Below are 13,861 nucleotides of genomic sequence, written 5' to 3'. Positions count from 1 at the left end.
TTTGAGTCTTTCGCTCAGCTGAATGCAGACTGTTGTTTCTGGATCCTCTTGCTATTATCTTATCGGACCGGAGGCGCCTTTATACCACCTGGCACCAGCTGCGCTACCTTCATCGTGAGGACCCTGCTGGCCTACCTCCCTGTGGCATAATTAATGACACCGCAACACTGAGACGGATCAAGGTGAACACTATGTGAATGGACTCGAGTATCAATTTGGGTATACCATAACTATGAAAGCCATGATGGATGACCACCGCAGCACCAGATATTGCAAGTCAACTAGCAATTGCTGCCCGTCCCAAACGCCTTTTCCTATGTCTCCCAAACCATATCGTTATGCCAATGAAAACCAATCCATTTGCCATTGTCAAATCATCCTTGCTCCTGAACAGGAGCCTACTTCTTTGCTGGGAGAAAGTTGACCTCCATACGTGTCGCCATGGACAAGTCCGCCTGCTGGGTGTTGCTATCAACCGAGAACTGCCTGAGGGGAGGACCAGTAGTCTGAGTCGGAGCAGATCTCGAGGTTGAAGCCTTCTTGGCCAGTGATGTAGATTTACGAGACCTCACCTTGGACGAGGCGGCCTTAGCCGGAGATGTCGCACGCACTCCGACGTCATCTTGATTGAACCGGACGCTCTTTGTCGTGCTTCTCCTAGCAGTGTTTCGGTTTCTAGCAGCAGCATGCCGCGGTTTCTCGGTGGGTTCGTACTACTCGCCCTTACCCGAGGTCACCTTGGCTGCTTGGATGGCGCTCATCTTGGTGATCCAGGCAGTCGAGGGCTGGATCTTGCGCACGGTGCGAAGCTCGTCAGAGGAGTAGCCAGGGACGCGGATATTGTAAGTGCGTTCAAGGACTAGCTGGATGTCGCGAATCTCAAGGACCTTTGAGCCTCGCTCTTTGGCGTTGCGGCAAGCCGTCTCCAGGACGTTATCGACAAAGCTGTCTGCCATGGCCAAGACACTCTGCAATGGAGTCAGCAAACGTTTGTCATCATCGGGTCGTTAGTGATAAGTCACGTACCTCTTCGACCTCGGGAGTCAACATGTTGATCTCCTGGCCCTCGGCATTTCCGCCGCAAACTTGTCGCACGAGCTCGTCCAGTTTCTTCTTGCTAAGTACGTGATCGCCCTCAGCCTCATGGACGTATGCAGGGATCTTGGAAATCGCGGGCTGGCCCATAACACCTCCAGCAATGCCGCCACCTCCCGTGTAAGTAGGCCGTCCAGCGCCAGCACCGCCCGCCATCGCAACAGGTTGAGGCACGGAAGTAGCCTTTTCCGGAAGTTGCTTAGGGATCGGGAGTTTGGACTGCAGCGTCTGAGTTGGCTGTGTCGGGTGCGCGTGTTGCTGTTGCGGAACTGCTCCAGATCCCATGACACCCTGAGCGTGTGCGCCGGCCGAGCCAGGAGTACCGGTGGCCTGCTGAATGGGAGCCGATGTCTGGACGTTGCGCTGGTTCGCGCGGGAGACGGCGGCTGAATGACTGAGAGCTTGGCCAGGACCGGCAGGAGCAGCAGACTGGGGAGTCGCGACACGCTGGGTGGGCGTGCCTGCCGAAGGGAGTCCACCGCCTGCGGAAACCGACGCGATGGCAGTATTGACTGGCGGGGGGTGGTGCTGGCCCTGATTCATAGTTTGCTGCGGCGCAGAAGCCATGGGTTGTTGAGCTTGGGGAGCTTGAGATGTAGTTGCTGTCGCGGCAGAGGAAGCCGCAGCTTGAGCGGCAGCCTGAGCCTGCTGTTGCTGGAGTTGTTGCTGTCGGAGCTGCTGCTGTTGTTGCTGCAACTGCTGCTGTTGCTGTAGCTGTTGCTGTTGCACTTGTTGTTGAGGCAGCTGTTGTTGCTGCTGAGTGGGGGTGCCTTGACCTGCGGCGGCTGTGCCGGTCATTTGCTGGTTCTTCGCTGCCTCGATCGCAGCATTCACTGCCGTGGTAGGGTTCTGCGAGTTTTGCGTGGCCGGAGTGCCTTGCGCGGTCGGTGCCGGGCTTGCTTGAGCACCAGCAGGCTGTGTCGAGGGCGGTTGCGACGCCGCGACGGCTGGGCTGTTTTGCTGTTGCTGAGAAGGCGGTCGTTGTTGTGCAGCCGCGCTCGCACTTGCCGCAGTCTGCCCCGCCGCGGCAGCAGCTGCCACCGCCGCTCTCGCCTTATTGATGCCCTCTTGGGACTTCCTGAAATTCTGGACGAAGGTCTGGGCCTCAGTGTGCATCTTTTGCGCATGATCCCTTCTAATTTGCAATTGCTTTGCTTCATCTGCACCCAATGCGCCCTTCTCCTGTTGGTTTTTGACGTGTGCATCGATCCGCCTTATCTGGATTCCCTGCTGGTCCATCTGCATCAACGCTCTCAAGTATTTAGCTTTGAAGTCATTAGACCACCGGGCAGCCGCCTCCTGGCCTTTGTCCAGGATGCCCTGAGGCGGGTTAAAGGTCATCTGTCGAATATGGGCTAGGATGTGATCTGGAAACTGTGTCGCCTGCGGCGCCTGCTGCGGCGCAGTGGGAGTCGGTGCTGCCGCCGCTGGAGCGGGCGCGGGCGTGGGAGCATGCGCAGGCTCTGCCGTCGTTGTCGCCGTGTTCTCGGTCTTCGGTTCGGTCTTTATAGTGACGCCTCCGGCGTTCGCTTGGCTGGCGGCGGCCGCCGGTGCTTGTTGCTGAGCCGGCTGGGCTTGTTGCGCGGGTGTAGCTGACTGCGCTGGCTGACTCTGTTGCTGTTGAGCTTGTTGACCACCCTGTTGCTGCTGTTGAGCGGCTTGCTGCTGAGCCTGTTGCTGTTGCTGAACCTGCATGCGGCGTTGCTGGAGCTTGTTGAGCAGCATCTTGGTAAAGTCCTGGATTTTCTTCTTGGCGTCTTGGTGTTGAGCGGACTCCTCAGGATGTGTTTCGTAATGATTCCACAACTGGCGCAAACCCCTCTCATACTTCTGCTTCTCTTCGTCGTTCAGAATGGGAAGGTTTCGCATCATCTCGGGTCGATACATGGGTGGCTGTCGCGCACTAGGCACGGTTTGACCGGCGGCGGCCTGGCCAGGCTGGCCTTGATTGTTCATCGTCGCGGTTCTTACGGTTATCGACTTCGGCGGTAAGATGGAGATAACCTGAACAGTATTCGAGAGTTTGGTATTCGATCGGAGAAAAGTTTGAATGATACTACTAATGTTCTACACCCTGTTGTCGACGGAAGATGTGTAGACCAAGAGAGCAATAATGTTTCTGACGGATGGCTAAGAAGTGTAGTTGCGTCGAAGCACGCGTACTAAGCTGGAAAGTTCCGTGTGGGGCTGAGAGGAGAGCAATGATTGGAAGTTGCATTGACGCGCTCTGGCTTCGGAGCTCAGGCCTCAAACAGGTGGCAGGCGCCTCCTTCCACCAACACCAGCTATTACCTTACCTTGTCAAACCTGGTCGACCTAGGGGAGCTTCCGACAGGGTTGCAAGGTATAACATTATTGGATACTGCAAACATTATCAAGGTGTCGAGGGAAATCTTTTTTTCTTTTGGTGAATCTTACTGTCCGTGTGATGGCTGAATTCTTTAAAGCAGATGATTCGAACACAAAAAGAGTCACTTGTAGGTGCGCGGCTAAGGTAAGTACCTTGCTGCGCAAGTGCCTATCAACATAAGTAATATCTCGCTTTGAAGACCTCTCATAAAGTCACCCAGCCCAGTTCAAAGTCTCGAAAAGCTACCCATATCTAGCAAAAGTCTACGCACATTAAGCAGGTTGATGGGGACAACTTGTCTGCTGGCGAGAAAGTGTCCTTCACGAATCTCAAAATGTAGGCATCGCCATCAGGTCTTATTCTTGTCCGGTGGACGCGGATTGCGGATTGCGGATTCTCTCTGCTCCGCTGTGGCCCAAAAGACACCAATTTGATTGCAGAATCGCAGAGCCTCAATGAGCAAGGCAAATGTTCCTTGTTCTTCCACAAAAAGCAGGCTTCTCGAACAAGACATGGGGCCCTCACACACACCACCAGCCCACCATCGACGGCCACACGTGGAGTTGCTCTCAGGTCGGTCTTCCTGCGGGAAAGGCCCGTCGGACCTGCAGATGAACGGGGGCCTTTGGGTCGTTGGGTTGTCCACTCTGGCGCGAACTTCCAAATGCACACTTGCGCAAGTTGACGATGCAGTGCATAGACGAAGAGGTGGGAAGAAGGGGGGTCATGCCCTAACGCGGAAGGAAGGACGACGATGCCTTTTTCGTGCGCCTGGAAGAAACCCCTCGAGAATCTGGGAAATCAGTCTGGACACTGCGAGTCTTTAGGGTATATCACATCTTACAATGGAATGATAGGATACACAGTCTACCTTACTTGATCCCATCGTTATCAGCACTCACTGAGCCGAGTAGCAACAAAGCTACTGGGGTAAGAAAGAACCGGCTGTTGTCAGCGAAGCAAACAAGTCCAATGTAATCGGGCCTTGCCGCTGAAAATGAGGATTCTTCTCGTCCAGCAAGGAATGGAAGAAAGGCTAAGAAGAGGGTCCGTCAGCGTTGGGCTGCAGGGAGCCATGCCAGTCTAGGAACTGCCCAGTGTCCACCCATGCATCCCAGTCTCTTCAAGGGTGCTGTGGTCTAGAGACTAGGTCTACTGTGGACGGAAAAGTACTTGTAAAACACGACTGCAAGAATTTGGTGATTCGCGCAGGCGTTCCGAGATGACGATAGTGATAGATGATGGCAGTGCCAGGTGGCTGGCTGTATTGGTGATGATATTCCCAATGATGTGGGCAGGATGGCAGGCAGGACTTGACTAACAAAACCCCCAGAGCTGCGAGCAAGTGCCGTTTTGGACGGGATATGAATGACACAACGTCGAGGCCCGACGCAAAGTTGCCGTTTCATGCACTTGGCCGTGTTGGCTTGCCTTCTAGAAATTCACCGCAGAAAATGGAATTGTAATTTGCAAGTCGCGACTTCCAGTTACGGCGGCATCTTCCCACCTTCACACCTTCCCACCCTGCGACATGTGTGCTGTTGTGTTACCATGGAATTGGAAAGAGACGGAAAGAAGCAGGAAGGCACTGACGACTGTGGTGGCCGCTCCTGCTCTTTCTCCTACCTTACCTTACGTTACTATCGCTCCTGTCAGTTTTCGTTTCTGGTCCTTCCGTCTACGGCTCAGAGTCTAAGGGTGGCGGGCGTGTGCATTCTGACCGCCTTCTTTTTCTTCCTCTCCACAAATCTGACCCGGCCACGAGCATGATGCATCCTGCCCCTCGTCACATCCACCCCTCCATCACACCTCAAGAGCGGCTCAGACTACCTACGAATACAGTACACAAGAAGTCAGTCTTCTCAGTCAATCAACTCCGCCGTTTTCATTTTCCCTTTCGTTTTGTTCGAACTCACACGTAGTCCTTGAGGCTCTTAGGCTCTTTTCTGCAGCTATGCGGTGGCTCGAGGAAGAGGGAACTTGTCGTGGCGCCATGCTGCAGAAAAGACTGCAAGCCGTTGAAAACGCCCTAGGCATTCTGGGCCCCCGATGATTGGGCACAAGTGCTGTCACACAGCCATCCCTCTTCTGATTCTTGAAATCTTCTAATCGTTCACAGCAGTCTTATGGATTTTCCCACGCCTATCAGGTCTCCTTCTGCTCCTGGACGGGTACCTATGGCCAGAGCCTAGGTACTGAGGCTCGATACCTTGCTGCCGTCTTCAGCGAGAGGCATGTATCCTTACCAGTCGTATCCATCAGCCAGTCTCTTAAAGACACGCGCAGCATTGTCCCAAGAAGGGACAGCGTCATGCTCCGTGGACGTTGACGAAACATGCCCTCACACGCTGTCAGACTTCCATATTACACCACAGAACAGACGTTGAACTGAGTATCAAGCTTCGCAAGGACCAGGCACAGTCAATGGCGAGGACAATAATCAGTCTAGACTCTAGACCTAGACCAGGACCAGAACCCCACCAAAGCGTGAAGTGTTATTATCCAACAGGCTGTGGGAGAAAGGCTTGACAGGCCAAATAGGGCTCCAGCTAAGAAAAAAAGAGGCCGATCAAGAATCGCCAATAGTCGGCGATCTGGCGCCTATCCACAGCCACACCCCTCCATTACCCCTCCTTCGCATCACGCCCTCTCAACTCTCGCGCATTGGACGTCCTCCTTCGCTTGATACCGTTCATAACCCCCAATCCAGCCCATTCCAGCCGAGCAACCAGTCAAGCCATGGCGGCCCCGGTCCAGTCAGCCCGTACGCCGCTGCGGTATCCGCAAACGCGCGAGAGCACACACACACACACACATGAAATTCTCTCGACGCCGCTGCGGGACACACGGTTAGACCGGGGGAGTCCTGGAGCATTGCTGCCCAAAGTCCAACTTTGCGCCCCGCGAGAATGCGCAAAAGAGGAACCGCAACCAACCCCAACCGCCGGCTAGACCAGACTTTTACTTCTGATAGGAAGAACTCCACGAGGGTTACAATATCCAGCAGTGGCACTATGGAGTCCTTCGCAGAAGCACTCGCGCCAGCAATGAGATTACACCGCAGTAAAGCAGCTGGCGGGCACCCACACGGCTCTAGCAGCACCAGTTGCAACTTGCAGCAAGTGGGCGAGAAGAGGCTCTCCCTCTTTCTCTACCTTACCTTACCTTAGGTGACCAAGGGATGGAGTTTCTTTGCTGCATGGAATGGCATGGGCATGGGCATGCCGCAGAGCTGCAGCGCACATGTGCAATGACTTCTTTTAATTCTTAATTCTCTCCCCATCCCACAGACTATTAGAAAATCTTTTTTTCTGGTTTCCCCTCTCCCCTCTTCTCTTCTTGTGGTTGACTTGGGTCTACCTTTCGCTCGACCATCAACCGTCTGGCCGTCATACCACGTTCGATTCCCATCCCCTCTGCTAGTCAGCGCAAAGGGTCGATCGGTGGGAATTCAAGCATTATAGCAGCCACACCTATAAGACCGGGACTGTCTGGCCGTGCCAACGACCCGCTCTCGGCCTATCACGGGAGTCATTTAGTACACATTTTGGACGGTTGATTCAAGCAACACCGTGAGACTTGCTCACCACCACCATTACCACCGACAGCTCGGACATCCACAAATCCAGAATCCAGCGAGGAATCATACAATCGGCAGCCCGTCCTTTTGGCTTGCCATTCCACTTGAGACGACAACGCATCACAACAACCCCAGCCAGACTCAGATTCGGATTCAGACTCAGAATTGCTTGCTCCGGCAATCTGTTGTTGTTGTTGTCGTTCCTCTGGTGTTCTTTCACGGTATTCATCCCACGCACGTCTTGCCCGACAAATTCCTGAGCCTCTCTTCTTGACCCAGGTCCCCCACGCTTGTCTTCGACTTTCCCCAACTCTCTTCCGTCCAATACATTCCCCTAGGCCAGCAGCCGAAGTCACCTCACTGGTACTATTCCTGCTCGCGTGCGCATTGCACCACCGCCTTTCTTCTTCTCAGTCAGCCATTTCGTGCTGCCACCCGCAGCCCCTCAACAAGGCAGTCCCTGGTCATCCTGGACAAAGCCCGTGGTCCTATCGTCACCGCCCGCCCGATTTTCGTCGACCCCACACCCGGGATCCCGCACATCCCACGGTGTCTCCCCCGAAACATTCCTCCCCACTGTCTCTCTTGTCAGTGTCGGGTCAGTGACACCCAACTGCTTGGAAACCCCGATTTCTCTTTCGAAAGAGAACGAACGTTGGGGACTTTCCGTCACTTACCAGTGGCTTGAACTGTGCTTCCATTCCTAGAAGAGACCCTGGCTTGTGTTGCTCCTTGAGTGCATTCGAACTGGTCCGCTTCCTCCCGCGCGCTTTCGCTCAATCTCAAGCATTTCCCGCCAGATCTATCATGACAACCTACAGCTTCAGCCGAATATCCTCTTCTCCTTGTCGGAGGTTCTTACTCTGGGTGTTGACGCCTTGACTTTTGCTACTTCGCTTGATATACTACCTTCATCGGAACCAATCATATAACCAAGCCGATCTACTGGCTGTCGCTCGTTGGAGCTGATCTGATCTCATTTGCCCGCTCAACTTTATCTTCCCCGCAAGATCGAGGGATACAGAAGAGAAGAAAAAAACCCCGAGTCCTGCAACAAAGACACGATCGATAAATCACCAACACACAAAGGAGGCTAGAGCCACAGATCAAAAAATCGGCCCCTGAGACGCTTCAGAGAGGCAGCACCTCAATTGCCATATCACAGGCGCCGTTGAGCATGCCTCGCAAGTCGCGGCCGGCGACGCCCAGCATGATGCTGGGCCCTCTTGGAGGTCCAAACTCACCGCCTCATACCCCTACCACCACCGTGCCAATGGCGAATCGCAAGTTCGCGGCACGACACTTGCCGCAATGGCATCACCAAATCATACTGGATGATTCCAGCATTCAGCCTACTGGCAATGGCCACGAGTTCAGTTTTACGCCCTCTAATCGCTTCGCTCACTTGTCACCCCGCACTTCTTCCGAAGACTCCTCTGAGTCTGATGAAGAAGATGAATCCGAGTCCGAACCCGAATCTGAACAACGCCAAGTACCCCACGTAAGACCCAAGACCAACGATGACGAAGAAGACGACGAAGATGAAGACAGCGATGACGAAGACGAAGATGAAGATTCTGACGACGAAGAATCGGAAGACTCAGACGATGATACGCCTATGCGCTTTGCTCCTCCGGCCCCGGCTCCAATGCCTACCCCGATGCCAGCATCCGTGTCGGCATCCATGTTCGCTCCGAGGTCTGTGCCGATGCCGGCCTCTCGTATGGCCGTCGACAGCAGTTCTGGAGAAGAATCGGATGAGGAGGAAGAAGACGAAGACGAAGACGAGGAGTCTGACTCTGATTCGGAATCAGAGTCTTTGGCCACCCCCCCTATCCAAGAGATCCATCAGGAGGCGCATATTGTCACCGCTACCACCACCTCAACTGTCAAGGCGAATTTTACCCTGGAAGAGCTTTCCGACTTTGACCCAATGGATCAAGACCGCAGCGGCACTATTGCCCCCTCCGGCTTCTCCTCCCCGGCATCTGCTCGCTCTCGCTCACGGGCACCACCTCCTAAAGGGCTCCCTCCTGGCTTCACCCAAGAGATGAGGAATCTCGGATTTGATGGAAGCAGTTCTGAAGGCTCGGATAACGACCTAGATGCCGATGAGGCTCACCGCGAGTTCGTGCGCATGCAACGGGAGCTGAAGATGCGCAAGCGGCGGGCCCACGGATCTAGCATTGGCAAGCGCACCATATCTGAACGTAGCGACTCTGACCATGAAGATATGACACCCCTCGACGCAGACGATGTTGGCTCCAGCGCACGCAGACTCCGGCGACGCTACGGGGACAGCCACAGGCACAGCTTTATCCTATTCCAAGACCCACCTCCGCCTCGTATCGACGAAGTCGAGGAGCCCGAGAGTGAGGTTGAAGGCACTTTATTCTTTTGTGACAGCGGCACGCTGGCGCGAGAGCTTCCCTACTACTCCATCGAGATTATGGAGTACGAGAGTCCCAGCCCTAGTCCTAGCCCATGAGCGGGCCATGTTTGCCTGTCGATTTCAAGGCACTCATTATACGTTTTACAACAACCATGAATAATAACCACAACGATATATAGCGTCTGGTCTCGTCTCTTCGCCGCAGTACGAGGCCTCTTATCGGCGCACACTGATGTTTCACGACGAGCATACAGGGATGATGGCATAGATTGATGACGATGACGGATTGATGACTAGCATCTTGTTCTTTACTTTACATTTCTGTTACGGAGCAGCACGAGTGATGGATGGATTTTGTGCGTGTGTGTTTTTGTTTCCTATGATAGATTGGGTTTCCATAGAAGAGCCTCGCAGCTCTAATGAAATGTTTACTTGCGGCATCGCCTAGTACGCTCCCGGGCCAACATGTCAAGTGTTCCCAGACCATTCCCACATGTCGAATGTCAGACCAGAGTACTTGCTGGATTTCACCTGCCTGTGGCAATCGCTCGCCAACCTTGACGGCAGGATACCACTACCATGACAAGTCATGCGCCGCACCAAGCCAATGCCGCTGGTAAGGAGGCGTTTCTGCCGTGGGCGGGGGAGGCGAATCTTTTCATCAATCATGGACCAGGACTCGTGCCTACCGTACCCGAGGACGGTGTGTTTGATAATGGCGATGGCGATGGCACCGGGAGCGATGGGTTGATGACGTGCAGCGGATCAGCGGGATGAGAGGGACGGATGGTAGGCTTACCACATCGTGCCTATCCTACCTTGGGCTGGGCTGGGCCGGGCTGGAGCATGGCGCGGGTGCTTGGGGAGAGAGGGGGTTCCGGGAGGAGGGAGGGACCTTGGGAACCACCAGACTCACGGCGGGATTGGCAATGTCAAAATCGTGCGGGCCATGGGCGAATGAATTTGAGCAGCGTGTTTCGGGAGGCGACATCGCTTTGCCTCTTTTATTTTTCGGTGAGCAGCGGGGTTTTCATTGGATTATGAGCACCTCCTGTCATTTTTTGTTTACAAGAGTACGATACAGAGTACGGAGTGCGGAGGAGTACCTTAGGTACAGAGGATCATAGGTGAGGTCGGGTACTTTGCGTTTCCCTTCGTTATTAGGTTCGGGGAAGGAAGAAAGTGGGGGCCCGGGTCGAGTCTCCGGGTGATTTTAAGGCGGGGGGGCACCGATTCGCCGGCCGAATTACGAGCGGTTTGGGATTTGCACGTGTTTTTTTTTTCTTCCACGAGGTGTCTAGGCATCTGCGAATTGCATGTGTACAACTACATTAAAGAATCGAACGATGATAAATAGGTAGGCAGGGTCAGCAAGTGCATTCGCTTATAGCGCTTCAGGTATGGTACTTGATTCCCAAGAGTGCGAGCCTTCCTCCAACGACCGAATGGTACAATGATACCTCACAGCAAGGCGCGATAGCGGGTAGTTTTGCTTTTCGATGCATTTTTTCGTTCCTAAGAATCTTTGGTGACGAGCGATGTAACTCCCAGGATAGGTCGGGTACATTTCCTGGGCCTCAGAAAATCAAAGAGTTTGCGAGATTGAGCCGATTTCCTTCTTCTACCCGACTTTTGTACCCGATTGGAACCGATTGGACTTCTCGCGCATAGCTGTGAGCTTGTGAACCTGTGAGGAAGGCTACGGCGCTACGCTGCGCAGAGGACGGGGGGAAAGCACCCGGCCGGGTTCTGGGGCCGGAAGGAGGGGCGGGGAAGGGGGACCGTGGGAAACGGCGGTCAGTGAGTGGCTGTGTGGGTCGGGTCTTTTCTCTTGGTCTTTCACATATCGGTACACTACTACTCACCTTGGACTAGCAGGCAGGTAGTCTACCACAAGATCTGGACAAAAAGTTGTGTCTACTGAGTTTATTCATCTTGAGGCTATCGAGGTGGACTGTGAACCTAGAGGAAGAGAGAGGCTATTCTACAACACCGAGATCTTGTCGGTCACTTCAACATGATTGTGTTTATAGCAATTGGTAATTGCTTCAACACCGTGGTTGTTTGATGAGGATGTAATTTTGTTTCATTTTTTCTATCCTTTGAGAGCCAGACGAAAACTGGACGAGGATTGGCCCAGGCCAGCCAAGTCAGCGGAGCCGCTCTTGCTCAGTCTTTGATCACGCTTGCTCAAAATCGCCTTGATAAACCACCTCAACCTTCTAGTCCCTCCGACGGGCTACTTCGGAACCAAACACCTTTCTACCGATACGCCATTTTTAATCCCTCTAGAAACTGCCCTTTTTGAGTCTCTGCTATCAAACACCTCTCTAAGCAAGCATGCCCTTGAGAACCTGGACCTGCTCCAGAACCTTGGCCCGGCTCGTACCACCCTTGGACGCCCTCATCTCGACACTCCTCTCGTAGTCAAACGTCTGTGCAACGTCCTCCCCGAATCGGCTGTCGATAGCCTGCAATTGCTCCAGCGAGAGCTCGTTCATCGGGATACCGCGCTTCTCGCTCTCGGCGACGCATCGGCCAGAAATGTGGTGCGTCTCACGGAAGGGGACACCCTTTCGTACGAGATAATCGGCAAGATCGGTAGCCAGCATGAAGGGGTCAAGGGCAGCCTTCATGCGCTCTGGCCTGACGGTCAGAGTGACGAGAATGCCCTGTGCGATCTGAAGACTATCAGAGATGGTCTTGACGTGATCCAACATGGGCTCCCAACTCTCCTGCAAGTCCTTTTGGTATGTGCTGGGGAGACCCTTCTGGGTCATCATCAGGCCGGCCATGTGGCCAAAGGTTCGGCCGGCCTTTCCGCGCAACAGCTCCAAGCCATCCGGGTTCTTCTTGTTCGGCATCAACGAGCTTCCAGTGGAGTACGCATCGGCGATGGAAATGAAGCCGAACTCTGAAGAGGAGTACAGGATGAGATCCTCGGCCCAGCGAGAAGTATGTTGCATGAACATGCTGCCCCATTGCAGGAACTCAGTGACGAAGTCTCTGTCGCCAACAGCGCCCATGGAATTCCACAGGAGGCCTGTGAAACCCAGCTCCTCAGCCATCATATCGCGATCGATGTTGAAGCCGTTGCCGGCGAGAGCACCGGCACCGAGCGGGCTCCTGTTGACGCGCTTGGAAACCTCGCGCAGACGGTCGAGATCACTCTGGAAGGCGAAGCCGTATGACAGCAGGTGCTGCGACCACCGGACCGGCATGGCGCGTTGGAGGTGGGTATATCCAGGCATGAGAATGCCACTGGTAGAAAAATGTCAGAATGGGAGTCATTAGGATTGGAGGGGATAATCAGACTTACACCTCAGCCTCTGCGCGGGCGGCAATCACCTCGATAAAGGCGACCAGGTGGCTCTCAATCTCCTTGATCTGGTTGTTCAGCCACAGACGCATGTCGCAGGCGACCTGCTCATTGCGACTGCGACCCGTGTGCAGCTTGCCGGCGATGTCCTTGCCGATAATCTCGCCGAGCCGGCGCTCATTGGCAGTGTGGATATCTTCGTCGTTGGGCATGATGACAAAGGTATCAGCCTCCCACTCCTTCTGCACCTCCCGGAGCCCCCTCTCGATTTCGGAAAACTCGTCGTTGGTGATGATGCCGGACTTTGCGTTGGCGCGCGCAAAGGCGATGCTGCCGAGGATATCCTCCTTGAACAGGAGCTTGTCGTATCCTATACTCGCATTGTACTTGAGCATGAGGGGATCGAGGCCGCCTGTTCGTTTCTGGGGTTAGCACGACTGCAATTGAACTTGCCAATTGAACTTTTTGGGGGAAAAAAAGACAAACCTGTGAAGCGGCCACCCCAAAGCATGTTCTCTGCTGGCGTCTTTCCGGGTGCCATGATGACTGCGTTGGTATCTGGCGGGGGTATATGGGGTATCTAGAGGGGTTGAATTGAGTAACTTCAAAAAAACTTAGCTAAGAGCTGCTCCGTATCGGAGGGAGTTCCAATTTATGTCTGATTACTTAAGAAGGGTATGTAGAGCTCTTTATTGGTGAGTCATTCAGTGTCACGTGATGCGATGAGTCGACGAAAGTCACCCGGTACTTGCGATAGCGATATCACCACCTTGGAAGTTTACGAGGAGCCTTCCCAGGATTACTTCTTTCTTTTTCCAGCGAGATCAAGTTTAGTTCTCATCTCTTTTATGAATGCCTGGGAATTGAAATAATTAGATTTTGGACTATTGCGCCTGTTGAGGAACAGTCATGCGCATCGTCAGCCGCGCGCAATGTCAGCAACCGCAAGGTCAGCACATACTGACCTCGACCTTTTTACCGTCTCCGGCACCAGGAAGCCGTTGCTGCCGGCACATAGGAACGATAGTCATAGAAGACAGTCTTGGAGAGAATGAGGAACAACGACTATATGATATGTGAGTTACTGATGCCTTTTGAACGGGTCATTTAAACAGGGAGAAGGAG

The 13,861-nt window shown here is 53.9% G+C and overlaps 3 protein-coding genes across 3 annotated transcripts; 1 reads left to right on the top strand and 2 right to left on the bottom strand.

Moving 5' to 3' along the window:
• Nucleotides 1-293: 293 nt before the first annotated feature.
• On the bottom strand, nucleotides 294-3,215 carry HER10_EVM0008381 (transcription initiation factor TFIID subunit A). The gene is made up of 2 exons (XM_035477906.1): nucleotides 1,027-3,215; nucleotides 294-968 (listed from the first exon to the last, which is right to left on the bottom strand). The coding sequence occupies exons 1-2, from the start codon at nucleotides 3,049-3,051 to the stop codon at nucleotides 714-716; spliced, it is 2,280 nt and encodes a 759-aa protein (XP_035328258.1). The 5' UTR covers nucleotides 3,052-3,215; the 3' UTR covers nucleotides 294-713.
• A 3,484-nt stretch (nucleotides 3,216-6,699) lies between these two features.
• Nucleotides 6,700-9,754, top strand: HER10_EVM0004659 (uncharacterized protein). Its single transcript, XM_035474295.1, has one exon. It carries the CDS (start codon nucleotides 8,203-8,205, stop codon nucleotides 9,511-9,513), a length of 1,311 nt encoding a protein of 436 aa, XP_035327919.1. The 5' UTR covers nucleotides 6,700-8,202; the 3' UTR covers nucleotides 9,514-9,754.
• Nucleotides 9,755-11,585: 1,831 nt separating this feature from the next.
• HER10_EVM0007097 (argininosuccinate lyase) lies at nucleotides 11,586-13,839 on the bottom strand. Its single transcript, XM_035476663.1, has 3 exons — nucleotides 13,223-13,839; nucleotides 12,737-13,148; nucleotides 11,586-12,678 (listed from the first exon to the last, which is right to left on the bottom strand). Exons 1-3 carry the CDS (start codon nucleotides 13,275-13,277, stop codon nucleotides 11,748-11,750), a joined length of 1,398 nt encoding a protein of 465 aa, XP_035328147.1. The 5' UTR covers nucleotides 13,278-13,839; the 3' UTR covers nucleotides 11,586-11,747.
• Nucleotides 13,840-13,861: the final 22 nt, after the last annotated feature.

Source organism: Colletotrichum scovillei (assembly GCF_011075155.1).
Source record: "Colletotrichum scovillei strain TJNH1 chromosome Unknown Contig00010, whole genome shotgun sequence".
Lineage (NCBI taxonomy): Eukaryota > Fungi > Ascomycota > Sordariomycetes > Glomerellales > Glomerellaceae > Colletotrichum > Colletotrichum scovillei.
The sequence above is the reverse complement of the archived record's forward strand: the minus strand, read 5'-3'. Positions and strand labels throughout refer to the sequence as shown.